Source organism: Drosophila suzukii, chromosome 3, assembly GCF_043229965.1.
Source record: "Drosophila suzukii chromosome 3, CBGP_Dsuzu_IsoJpt1.0, whole genome shotgun sequence".
Taxonomy (NCBI): Eukaryota; Metazoa; Arthropoda; class Insecta; order Diptera; family Drosophilidae; genus Drosophila; species Drosophila suzukii.
The window spans coordinates 68,628,158-68,640,836 of record NC_092082.1 but is presented as its reverse complement, the minus strand read 5'-3'; the positions used below and the strand labels follow the sequence as shown (position 1 = coordinate 68,640,836).

Below are 12,679 nucleotides of genomic sequence, written 5' to 3'. Positions count from 1 at the left end.
GGCAGGGCCGACATTCCGCATCTGATTGAGTTTGTGGGTGATTGCCAAGGAATTTCGGCGTGACATTGATGTTGATGGGCGTCATGCATCATTCGGAGCCCAACGAAAAGGAGGGCGGATGTGGAGATGCCTCCCAGTGTGATTGAAGACCCTTGCAGGGCATTGCATTGCGGTTTGCCGAAGACGAAGCCAGTACCAATCAAACTTCATTAAGGTTGGATGCCTGATTGCAAATGCTGGTTGGCAGTTGGGGTACCCATAATCCCATGCTATGCTACAATTTCCTCACTCATCTGCAGTTTTGCACTTTCATTTCAGCAACGGTTATTGGGGAAATGTCACAATTGGCACAGACAACAATGCAAACAAACGAAATTAAAGTTGTCCACGGTTAAACAAAGTTAAAAGAACTATATAGAAGAGTCTGGGTCCCTAATGTTTCCCAGAAATTTCACAGATAAAATAGATGAACTCAAAAAATATATAACCTTATGTCAGCGGTTTCTTCTGATACTGTATGGCTTAAATGAAACTGGGAAAATTCAATGGCAAGGAAAAAAAAACTTCTCTGCTCTCTGCTATGCAAATGAAATTTCCCCAGAGAAACTTTTTATTCAATTAATAGAAAATTTCTCCCTGTGGTCAATTAACCACGTTGGCCACTGTGCTGTGGCTTAGAATGGGGGAGGAGGGTTTCGGTTACTGGACTGGCTTAACTTTGCCCCAGCTATTTGGCGACTTCATTTAACGTGGCCCCAACCAGGCTTTCATAACACGCTGGCAAAGTTTTTTAAAACCTCCCCCGCCGCTTTACTCTGTCCTCTTCAACATCCTTGTAATTGTTTTAAGTTGCATTTATTTAAACTTTTTTGTATTCCCAGTGTAACAACTTTGTGATTTTTTCTTGCTGGCAAACTTTCTGCTTTCATTTCTATTTTAATTTTTACTTGTTTGCCTTTTTAATACCTACACCCCCCTATACTTTTTATACATTGTTAATTTTTTCCAAGTTTCTCTATCAGTGTTTTTTCCTTTGGCCATGGAATATATAAAAAAATTAAAAATACATTTCTGTGTAGGGAAGGGGAAAAGGTATCGCCAAAATAGTTTACCAACTTTTACAGGTAGGTAGTCGAGTTTTTTCCAGCCGCTTTTAACGTAATTTTTATGCCAGTCCAAAAAAGTATTAAATGCACAAAAATGTTAAGGACTTTCGAGTAGTCTGCATTTTTGTCGGGGTGTCGAGTGGCATTGAGAGATTATTTTCACAGCGATTTCCGCTGCTCATTCGATTGGTTTGGAGTTGACTGGGTCGGAAACCTGTTAGCCAAAACGAATTTATCAAGGATCATTTGATAGAGCGCGGCGGCAAACTCGTTTTTAAAGTTCATTTAAACTATTTTAATCAAAGTGGTGAACTATCGCGGAGAGACAAACATTTGGCAATTTATTTGATTTTTCATAACGACGCCGCAAACACCATGCAATTTATATATAAATATTTGCAGCTTATGAAACCATCAACTAGGTCAACAGTTTGCTTTGATTCGATTTGTTTGAAAAGCGGGAAACACAAAATTTATACCATAAAGTTTGACCCAATAAAATATGAAACTGCTCCCCAAAGTAAAATTTGTGAGTAGAAAAACAAGTAGATAAATTATAAAATTTATAAGAACGGAAAGTTTAGGCATTATATACTGATTTATTTTTGGCTGTGATTTATTTTAGATTAGAGATCGCTCTGGGAATGCTGTTTAACTATTATTTAATGCAGTATCCATAGTAAAACCTATTAAACTTCAATACTGACTAGCTTTTTACTGCTTTTTTCCTACTGTTTTGAGCCAGGATTTCTTGACTTTTATGACTATTGCCTTTGGGTTTTGCCTTGTTTTGCCCCTATATTGTTTTTCGAATGCTCGTTCACTCGGTCGCATTGATTTTCGCTCGACTGGTGTGCCACCTACAGAACACACACAAAAACCGACGAGTATCGCATACAATATGTGCACTTTATGCGCTTTGATATTTTATACATTTTGTGCCCCTCAACGAGTTGTTTTTGCCTCGAAATGGGGTTTCGGTGTGCCCCATGTTGTGGCCATTGTTTGCACAGTCTGTGTGACATTTTTATGCGATCAAACATTGTTGCATCAAATTTACGGTGCGTATGAGTAACGTCGACGGCAGCAGACATCGGGAATAGCCTCATCCTTCCCCCCCAAAAACATTCAGGCCCTTGCGGTGGAATATATTATGTTGTTGTCCTCTGACAGGCTAAAACCCCGAACGACAGGCGTCATAAAAAACACACTTGCATTTATTAGCCCAAAAAAGCAATCCGAAACAAAAAGGGACAAAGTGCTCTGGACTGGAATAAACTTTCTTTGGCCGCAGCAAATGTAATTGAATAAAATATTTTCAGAGCGGAAAATGTGCCAGGAATGCCAGATAAATTGGGAGTTAAACTTTTTTCGGAAAAACAAACTAAATTCGATTTCCTCTTGAGAATCCAATTCCATTTTTATATTTTCTACACCAAAGAAAGAACACTTCTTAACGAGCAAAATTACGCGCCAGTTAGAGTTCAAATTTCCATGAGTCCCACTCAAATTATGAAAATGTCAGCATCGAGGAGGAAATGAGAGGCGAAAGTTGCGAATCCCAAAGTCAGAAGCCAGAATCTCGACTTACCGTCATGTACTCATCCAGGCGGTGCTTCCAATTGTCAGATCTATCGATTAGATTGTTCCACTGCTCGGAAAGTTTTCCCACCTCCCGCCGGATGCTGCGTGTTAGCTCACGGCTCTGTTCCTCGGCGGACATGTAACGCGAGTCGGAATCATGGTTGGCTATAAGGATAGAAGACGGAAGAGATTATGATAAGGAAATGTTCGTTGGCAAATTTATGAAAATCAAGTCAAAGACAAAGTTCTCTGCAAAAAAAAGACAATTGCGCTGCCATTAAATTGAGGAGTATTCCCCTGTTCTGCATCCCAAAGATACCCGGGCACGTACGGGAGTTTATGAATTAGAGATTATATTATGGCTCGCTGGCATCTTTGATTATGCCGATTGCTGGCCGTGATTAAATTTGCCATAAAATAATCTCTCGGACAGGTAAGCTCTGGGGGAAAGCCGGGCTCAAAGTTAAGAGAAAACAAAGGGAAATTCAAATTTGATTCGGCTGGGGAATCAATTAGCCGGGCGGCCAGTTAAAACCAAAGTTTCGAGATATCTTCAATGAATATCAATGTCTTTAAGCCATCGATTAGCTTCGATGAGACCGCAAAACCAGCAGAGAGCAGCTCAACTTTAGCCATTTCCTTCCACAACAATGGAAGATGAAAGCCAAAGCAGGGGGAAAATCGAAAAGGAAAAGTGTCAGGAAATTTGAAAGACAAACTGACGCGCTCTTGCGGCGAAGGGAAATGCAATAGGAGACCCATGGACGGACTGACTGGCTGACTGACTGACTGACAGTCGAGTGGCAGCTGCTGCTGCTGCTGCTTTATGGCCAACACAGTCACACAAAAAAGTAAGGCAACAGGGCCAGCTAGCTCAAAGTTGGCTAAATCCGAATTTAATTTAATGCACGGACGGAGCGGAGACAGCGAGCAACTTTTATGGCCAAAGGAGAGGTTGGACAGCTGGTAATGTGATGCTAAGCAAATATCGAGAGTTGAGTTCTCTTCCCCGGCTCTCCCATCGAACTTTCCTTGTAATATTCAAATTCAATTTAAAGATTGAGTTTATCGCTCTGGATGTTTTCTGCTTTTTGCTCGCTTCACTGCCTTTTCGGAGCCAAACTTTTCTATTTCAATCTTGTGTTCATGGAAAGAACTGGCATAAAAGTTGATATTCAAAAAGGTATTGGAAAACATTGGTACAGAACTTTAAAAATTAGATTTTCTATTATTATTTGAGAACATTATTTTCAAAGAACATTAGCTATTTATTTTCTCTGAGAGTGAGGATTATAGGAATATTTTATTTCAGGGAAAACATTTGCATTAAAGTTTATACGCTAATAAATATTCTAAGTTATTGATAAAATATTACAAAAAAATTGATTTCTATAAAAATTATTTTTTTATAGCTGTATATTTTTTCCAACAAGTGCAGATGATAGAATTATTTCATTTCATAACTTAAATTTTTATTTTCAATTATGGGTTTATAGAAAAATTTTGCATTTAAATAGATATGGGAAAGTACGAGTAAAATATCAACCCAAATAATATTTGTACTACTATCTGCGAAATTTATTTTCAGAATACATTAGCTGACTATTTTTTCAAAGCGTGCACAACATTATATGAATATATTTTTTAATAACATCCATTTTTTTGTTTCGTTATCATACAAACTAATCAATTTATTTTCGCAAGCAAGCATTAAAAGGATTTAAATGAAAGTTCCACTTTTAGTTGTTTACTCTTTTATTTCGATAAGCATTAAAATTCATTTGCCAGTGCTATTTTGGCTCTCTCGCAGAATTCGACTGGCGAACCACCAAATAAACATCAGAATGGCTAAAATCAAAGGCCAAAAAGGGGACGGTGCGACGGGGACATGACCAAATCTCTCCCACAACTGATGGCTGGCACTAATAGCGTACTAATCGCTCTAATTGCTCTGGTCGCAATTATCCTTGACGCCTTCTCATCTGCCACGCCCCCCGATGGCACAAAAAATCGAAAACAAATCCCCAGCCAGGCTCAAACCTCTCCCACCGAGCTAAAGCCACACAGCCATTTGCTAAATTGTTAACTACAGTCTAAAAAAAAAACACAGAAACTACGATGAGCACTAAAGCCAGATCTGGGGTTTCAGGGGCGCACGAGCAAGGGGGGTACGTGTGGTGGTGCAAAATCAATTGGCAATTCTCCGGTTGCCCAACAACAGTTGTCTACTTTTAGGCGCTCACGTCCCGAAGTTCTGTATCCTTGGATTTGTATGCGTGTGAGTGTGGTTTTTGAGCTTCCTAAGCTTTTGTAAAATAGTTAAAGCAAATTCTTACATGTTAGTTTTTCGTTGATTCGTGAGAGATATTCGACAGAAAGTTCAATCAATTGTGAAAGGCCCTAGGGAATGTGGGCGGAAAAGGCAGTTGAATAAAAATAAAAAGGTTCTCACTGAATTCACCTAATACTACATATATAAGATTGTTGGAATATTAAATTCCAGATAGTTTCATGTAAAGTGTTTAATGTATTGATGAAGTATTGATGTTGTACAAACTTTAGTTTTATATCAAGTTTAACATTACAAGAATAATGTATACTTTAATTAGCTCTTGATTATAGGATAAGTTTTTAAAGTTTAAAATGAAGTCTTTATAGAAACTTTATCAAAAATTTTAAGCAAATCAGAAATGCAACTACATTTTGTCATAAAGAATTAAAAATATTTAAATTTCGACCAACTTAGGATTATAATTAAGTAAGTATTAGTTTATATTAATAATTTAAATCATTATCATTATGTTTTAAAGACTTTAACTACATGAGAAGAAACTAATTTGTATAACAGTTGCAAAGTTTACCCCAATTTATCACGTGATCTTCGCACTTCAGTAACCAAACCCCCTTTGAAGGACGTGTCAACGAACCCCATAACTATCCCATTACTATCAGATTGTCTATTGTTCCTCGCACAGTTTATAGATCGTGATTCTCCAGCGACCCCCACAAATCCAATTTCAGTTTTGTGCCACAAGAGCACTTGACGAGATTCATGGAAAACCTTTTTGTGGTCCCCTTAATGGGCAGTTTAGGGGTCGACTTTTTAGTGTGTCGATGGTCGTTGGTCATAAAACTTACCCTCCGTATCGCTGGTATCCGAGACGGCTGCTTCGTTGGCGATGTACTGACGACCGCTCGTTAAATTGCTCTCGACAATTGGCCGCTTATCCTCCAATTGGCGGCGAAAGGCTTTATGATCGTCCTGCAAGTGGAACGGCAATGAATGCAATGCACAAAAATAAATATCTATATATAAAAGTATATTTAGGTTTTCGGCGATATTTGCCGGCCCTTTGGAAAAGTATAGTTGAAGTGGTCAAGGCCCATAAACTATCAACGGAATGGCATCCTCTGCAGCCCGGGGCAATAAATTCTCGTGTTTAATGCATTTAGTTGGGGCATAACAAAATGCAACAATATAGAACTCCGGACAGAGGGCTGGACCCGGACTTTTGTGGCCCTGGGCTGAATCCTTCTCGTTCGCTGGCAAATAAAATCTTCAAGCCGAAATGTAAATGTTCGGCAGACCGTAACTTAGTGGCAGGCAATAGATTTATACAGTGCCCCCTGCTGATGCCCCCCATCCTTTCTCCTCCCTTTCTGTGGGGTGAAAGTTGACTCATTTTTTTCCAGCTGCTTCTCCGCTTTCTTATGCCTCGCAGCTGAGATGGGGGTTCTAAGTGGGGGCAAGTGAAATTCAAGTGCCTCATGCTGTGTTAGACAGTGTTTCCCCATTCGCAGAGTGGCCTGCTTCTACTTTTTCCCTGGGTTCCTTTTCTTCCTTCTCGGGCAGGTCCCTAAGTGATTTTGCCCCATGCGAGCGGCAGGATGTGTGGAAATGTGCGAGTGTGTCCATGTTTTTGACATAACAAGCATCATTTAACAATTATTTAGGAATTCCAAGCCCAATTGTGGGCGAGGTCGAATACGCAATTCGGTCAAGATGAATCCACTCGAAACGAGGTCTTGTGGCTATTTAGCCCAAAATCCCAACTAAAATCGGGTTTCTATTGCAAGCCATTAAATACATTGAAACGGGTCCATAGAAATTTATTTACTCTTCCGCAGGCAATGAAAAACATATTTCGTTTAAGTTCTGGCGTTTTAATCAATGTTTAGTCACATCAAGTTCATATACCATTATTTAGAATTAAGAACTGGTTTAGTTTGTGCTATTAAATCTATCTGATTTGATTATTATTTGATTTGTATATTTATTTAAATACATCAATAAGCTCTGGTCTGCTGCAACTAAATTCCAATGCAATAGATTTTGGCTGCAAACAGATATTCAATGCGCTTCAGCAGATTCAACACAGAATTGTGTATATTGCGAAATAATTGCATTGTTCCAGAGCTCAACTGTTAGCCCATGTGGAATTCTCATTACTGGATCAGTTGGAATTTGAATATACGCTCAAATAAGCATTTATGTATATGGTTTGGGCACACTTTAAGCATTTACCGGTTATTATTCAATTAGGAACCAGAATTTATAGAACCGAAAATGCAAAGTGGCAGCCAGCCAAGTCACTTTTGGCATCATTAAGCCCAGGTCCCGAAAACGGGTCAAGTGTCCACGCAGGCCAAAACTTCCACACAATTAGTTGGCCAAGCGGACAAACAAATTGAGGTGCAGCCCCCGGGGAGTTTCAAGCAGCCCAAAAAAGAACATGGTATAAAATTGGGTCGTTGACAACAACAAAAAAAGAGTTGCAAAATGGGAAAAAGGTTTCGTGACCCAATGCCAGGACTTACCAACTGTTTCTGCAGACTGGCGGCATCGCCTCGAACGGGTCCCAGGCCCAAGGTGCTCAGTTCGGTGTCCTTGCGGATGACCCACTCGGTCAGTTCGCGGAGCGACAGCAGCAGGGCGTTCCAGTGCTCCGAATTGGACTCCAGGCGATTCCTGAGGGAAAACAAGGCAAAACGGCGGTTAGATTTCGTTCTAAACTGGGCAAGAAATACCAGAATATGAATACATTGAAAAAAAGTGAAAATATTATCTTAGACCTCGTAAAAAATATATTAAAGATAAAGAAAACTACCTGTAAATCGGGGGAAATACAAAAATGGAACGTTCTTTAGGAAAATATTTAAAATATATAACAATATATAAATAGATATAACAATATCTAAGCAATATGTCAACGTAATAATACACAAACTCTAAAATTGACCTTCCTTTTTTATCTTTTAAGAATGTTTTGATATTGACAAAAATGTTTAAAGCTTTGCTAAAGAATAAAACGATTTTAAGTGCTTATAAATCAAAATAAAATTTTTTCTGACATATCAAAATAGATGTTATAACAATTGCATTGTAACGATTCTTTTTTTTCAGTGCTTCCGAAAAAGTGCTGTAATAATATTAAATTTAATTTGCACTTTAGAGCAGGCGAGGAAGCATCTGTGCTGATTGCACCCACAAAATGTCAGCGACAATTTGTCTATTTCCTTGAGTTTCCGCCGCCTTCCGGCACTTTTCGTCTCCTTCGTGTCCTGCTGCTCGTGCCCCACAAATTTCCTCCTTAAGTGAGGTCTATTAAAGTGTCCTGTTTTGGCATTTGGCCGAGGACCCAGGCACCCAGACAGACACCGACACAAATGGGACTGGTCTATGCTAAATTTCAGCTGTCGCTGTAATTGTGAAATGCCATGACATTTTATTCACATTTTATTTCGTCCTGGCATATTTTTTTGGGGGGAAACCTTTGTCCTGCCAAGGGGAGCAGAAAAATAACACAGGGAAAAATCTGAAAAATCTCTAGCCCCACGACCCGGTAATAACAATAGTCACAGCCTCATTGTCATTCCATTTCTCCCCGCTTTCTCTAGTTTTCCCGCGATTCTCTCCTTCCCTGTTTGGAGTTTCCGGCCTGTCCTTTTGTCTGTTTATCTTTGGCGAATTCCTTTGGCGTGCTCATTTCATTCTTTTATTATTTCTGCTCTGGTTTTGCTTATAATTAAGGCTTGGCTCCAGCACCTCTCATCTTCGTCTGGAGCGGAACGCCCCTCACTTTGGCTTTTCCGCGCCGTTTTCCGCACACTTTCGCTTTTCCTCAAGCAAATAATAAAAGGAAATAACTTGAGACGGACAAAACTTGGGGATTTTTCCTCGAATTTCAGACCCTTTGTTGTTTTCTCACTTTGCATTTCATTTCTGACTATGCTTCAGACAATTATTGACGTGGGACAGACAAATTGATTGTGAAATTGATATGGGTAAAAGTTATTAAAGTGGTGTTAAGAGAACATGAAATGACAATGCTCAACAACAACCAGAAATACATTTTCCATTTCCATTTGCAATTTGATAGATTTTATGACTTAACCAATTTTCACCATTAAAAATCCAATAGAAGAGCCATCTTGATTTATTCTCATCCATTCAATTCAATCGCTTTTCATAACCATATTGATTGATCACAGTCATTCCCCCGTATCCACCAATTCTGTATAAATCTGGTCACGAAAAACCTCGATTAAATCATTTTTAACCCGCCAAAATGAACTTAAAGAGAAGACGGATCCGTAGAAAAGATACGGGTTCATCAATCTTCTCCCCACAAACGCACACATACGCGAATCCCCAGCAGCAATCAGCGAGAATATAAAGGGGAAATAAACCAGGTCCAGAACACCTGTAGAGATGCCGCACGCAAAAAGTTTGCACAGTTCAAAGAGCCAGCGAAACTTTGCACATAAAATGACCCAAAGCCAAAAAGTGACGTGGCTAATACAAACGAACGGCGAACAATGGCCAAAATCAAATAGAAAGAGAGGTGGAGGGACTGAGAAATGGCGGCTGTGGCGAAACTTTTCAAGTGCTGTCCAAAATATTTCGTAGGAATTTATAAGCCAACAAATCCTCAGCGCAAACAACAAGTCCCGACAGCGGGGCGGAAACCCAGGCAAGCAACAAAGGAAGTGCCTCAAGTTTGGCCCACGGAAATGTGACAGAACGTCAGAATAATGAGGGCTTAAAATCGGGCTAGGGATGGGAAAGTGGCCACTCCTGAGGTGTCATTCGTCATCTTGTCGGCTGCCTCTAATTGAAAAACATTTGAGCAACGTGCAAGGCAAAGCTTATCAAGAAAAAAGATTAAGATATACCCTCTCAATGGTGCACTCACTATCTCATTAAATTTAAAAAAAAGGTATGTTTTGAAGTAAAAACCTTAAAATTTGAATAAGCTTAAATAATTTGCTTTTAAACTAAGTTATACCAAACATATCAGATCAAATTAAAAAGATTAAAACATATAGTTCCTTTAAAATGGTGTATTTACTATTTTCTTTAATTTTATAAAGGCTTTAAAATATTCATAAATTTATATAAGTTGTACGTAGCAAAGCAAAGCAAATCAAAGATAAATGATTGAAGGGTTTATTTACTATCTTATAACACTTTAAAGAGGATTGTTTTGAAGTGAAAATCTTAAAATTTAATAAAGTTTGTATAACTTGTTTTTATAAGAAGCGTTAGTAAGAACAGACCATTTTAAATTTTCAAGATTTCAAAAAAATATTTCTAAAAATTGATCATTGAAGTGGACAAAACAGTATTACTAGATATTATTCCGATATTCCATTCCTTTCTTATACTTAAATAAAATAAATAAAAACACTCCACAATTAACGAGTAAAAAAACGTTGCCTACTGTTTTGGGCGCACGTTGCGTATACGCCACGTTGGCCTGGTCATTGGATAATTGCCATTTATATTCATTATGCGATCTCGCCGGCATCCCATTCACCGAATTTCTGCGTGTCACCATCATCATCATTATTCATTTTGGTCCAGTTTTCTCTGTCACTGCCCCTTGACCTACACCCCTTTTGCAAACATTACGGGGCTCCCGACTTTCATCATCGGGAGAAGCATCAATATCAACAAGCGCCCAATATTTGTGTGCTCGAGCCAAGCTTTTATTTATGAAATGGGGAAATTACAAACGCAAAAAAGCGAAACAGAAAAAATAAGGGACAGGAGGACGAAGGATACTGGGCCAGTGTTTGCACACGATTTCATCAATGACACAGTGTCCGTGGACCAAGGCTCTTCGGCCCTTCACTCGCCTTTTCCATTTTCCATCACTTTTCACGCGTTTCGTTTTTAATATTGATTTTCGTTCGGCTCGCGGCTTTGTCAGCCGTAAAGTGTCACCCCCTCCACGCTTTTCATCTCCTCGCTTTTCCGGTCGTTGTTTCCCCATTTTCATCGGCACAATGTTGCTTAACCCACCGAGGGAATGGCTTGTTTTCAACTTGTTAAACAATGTCGCTGCATTGCACTGCTCTTTTTGTGCCCAGCTTAACGCGGTTTAATTAACACTCACAGCTGTTGGGGGATAAGTATTTTATTTCCTCGCAGCCTCGGCAATGTGACTTAGATTCGGCGTCATTCATCATACGCCCTGCTGGCGGTTTAACAAGTCCCAGGGCAATTTCCCAGCTCCCTCTCGACTTTATGCCCATTTAAACACTGAAGCCAAAAACTGCATGGAGCTACTTTAATTCTATTCAGCAGGTTTTCAAGCATCCTTTTGGCCACAAGCTCCTCCAGAATCCACCAACATAAACATGGCAGACCGACAACAATAAAAAGCAAAAAGTAGAGAAAGGAGTACCAACCGACAGAAATGTTTTTTGTACCCCCACCCGGACAAACAATTCAGCAGTAACGGAAAAAGGAAAAATAAAATCGAGGTTGGCTATAGGAAAACAAGAAGTCAAAAGCACTTACCTGATTGCAATACTTTTCGATTTTAAATTATTCCAACGTTGATTCATTTCATCGAGGCGACGCTGCAGCATAACCGCATCCTCTTGTGAGGTGAGCGAACCCAAAAGTTTGCGGCCCGTTCCATCGAGACGATCGTAAACCACGCGATGGGTTTCAATTTCCGATTGGAGGTCCTAGAAAGAGCGAAAAATGAAAAGTAGAGCATGAGCATTGGGGAAATGCTAATAAATGTGTGTGGTTCTTATTCAGAAAATCAAGCCTTTAAGGGGAAAACTACATTTTTAAAGGGAAACATGAGCACAAAAACGCAGCTGACAAGTATGAAAGCTCTCCACCTGGCCAATTATTAACCGCATCTGTCCCAGTTGTTATTTTTCACCCCCCCTCCCCGTTTAACCTGTCATATACTCTGAGTTTTCCACATTTTCCCCCCAGCCTGTCGCTTGTCAGGTGGTATTTTTGTCCCACGGACACAAAAAAGGGCTTAAAAATGTTAGCCGTTTTGGTTTCTCGGTTTTTGTTTCGGTTGTGGATTTATTTTGGTTTCCAAACTATTTTTTTTTTGTGGTTAGGCGAGATATATATATTTTTCTATATGTTTAGAGTGCTGCAGGAAGTTCGGCCTGTTTGTTTATTTACAAGACTTTCAAAGTTCGCCCTTAATGTGAAGGACCTTTGTACACTTCCTGTCCAACTGAAGCGTTTATTTAATTGTATTTCAACTAATTTGATCAATCAATCAATCACTTACGAAATATACCAAATAAACTAATTAAAATTGGAATTAGGCGATGGCTGGCAAATAGCACATAAAATAATTGAAATGGTTTTTCGAGGCTCCATCCTGTGCTGCCATTTCGGCTTTCCCTGCTTTCTCTACTTTCTCCCTTTCCCAATCCTTGAGTGTGTGGGTGAGTAAGTGTCTCTGCGTGTGTGTTTGCTAATTAAACCTTCATTAGGACGCTCGTTGCCTTTGTTGCAAGTAAACAAAAACAAGAAAATAGAAGGCAAGAAATCCCAGCTAGCGAAAAAGGACCTAAAATTCCTCGTTTGTCTGAGTGTGAGTGTGTGTGTGTGTGCGAAATGAAGCTCCAATTAATTTGGCTTATGCATGTCACACACACACGTAGCACGCATGCACGCACACACACAAACAGGGCGATTCAATTAATGCGCAAAA

At 39.4% G+C, this 12,679-nt stretch overlaps 1 protein-coding gene across 20 annotated transcripts in view; it reads right to left on the bottom strand.

Annotated features, from left to right (window-relative positions):
• Window positions 1-12,679, bottom strand: part of Dys (Dystrophin) — a 151,278-nt gene that overhangs the window by 32,998 nt on the left and 105,601 nt on the right. For all 20 annotated transcript variants that reach the window (XM_036816757.3, XM_065866410.2, XM_065866412.2 and 17 more), the window contains 4 exons: window positions 11,500-11,672; window positions 7,509-7,659; window positions 5,829-5,952; window positions 2,698-2,855 (listed from right to left, as the gene is read on the bottom strand). In XM_036816757.3, coding sequence (XP_036672652.3) covers window positions 2,698-2,855; window positions 5,829-5,952; window positions 7,509-7,659; window positions 11,500-11,672 — 606 coding nt within the window. The remainder of the gene's footprint in view (window positions 1-2,697; window positions 2,856-5,828; window positions 5,953-7,508; window positions 7,660-11,499; window positions 11,673-12,679) is intronic.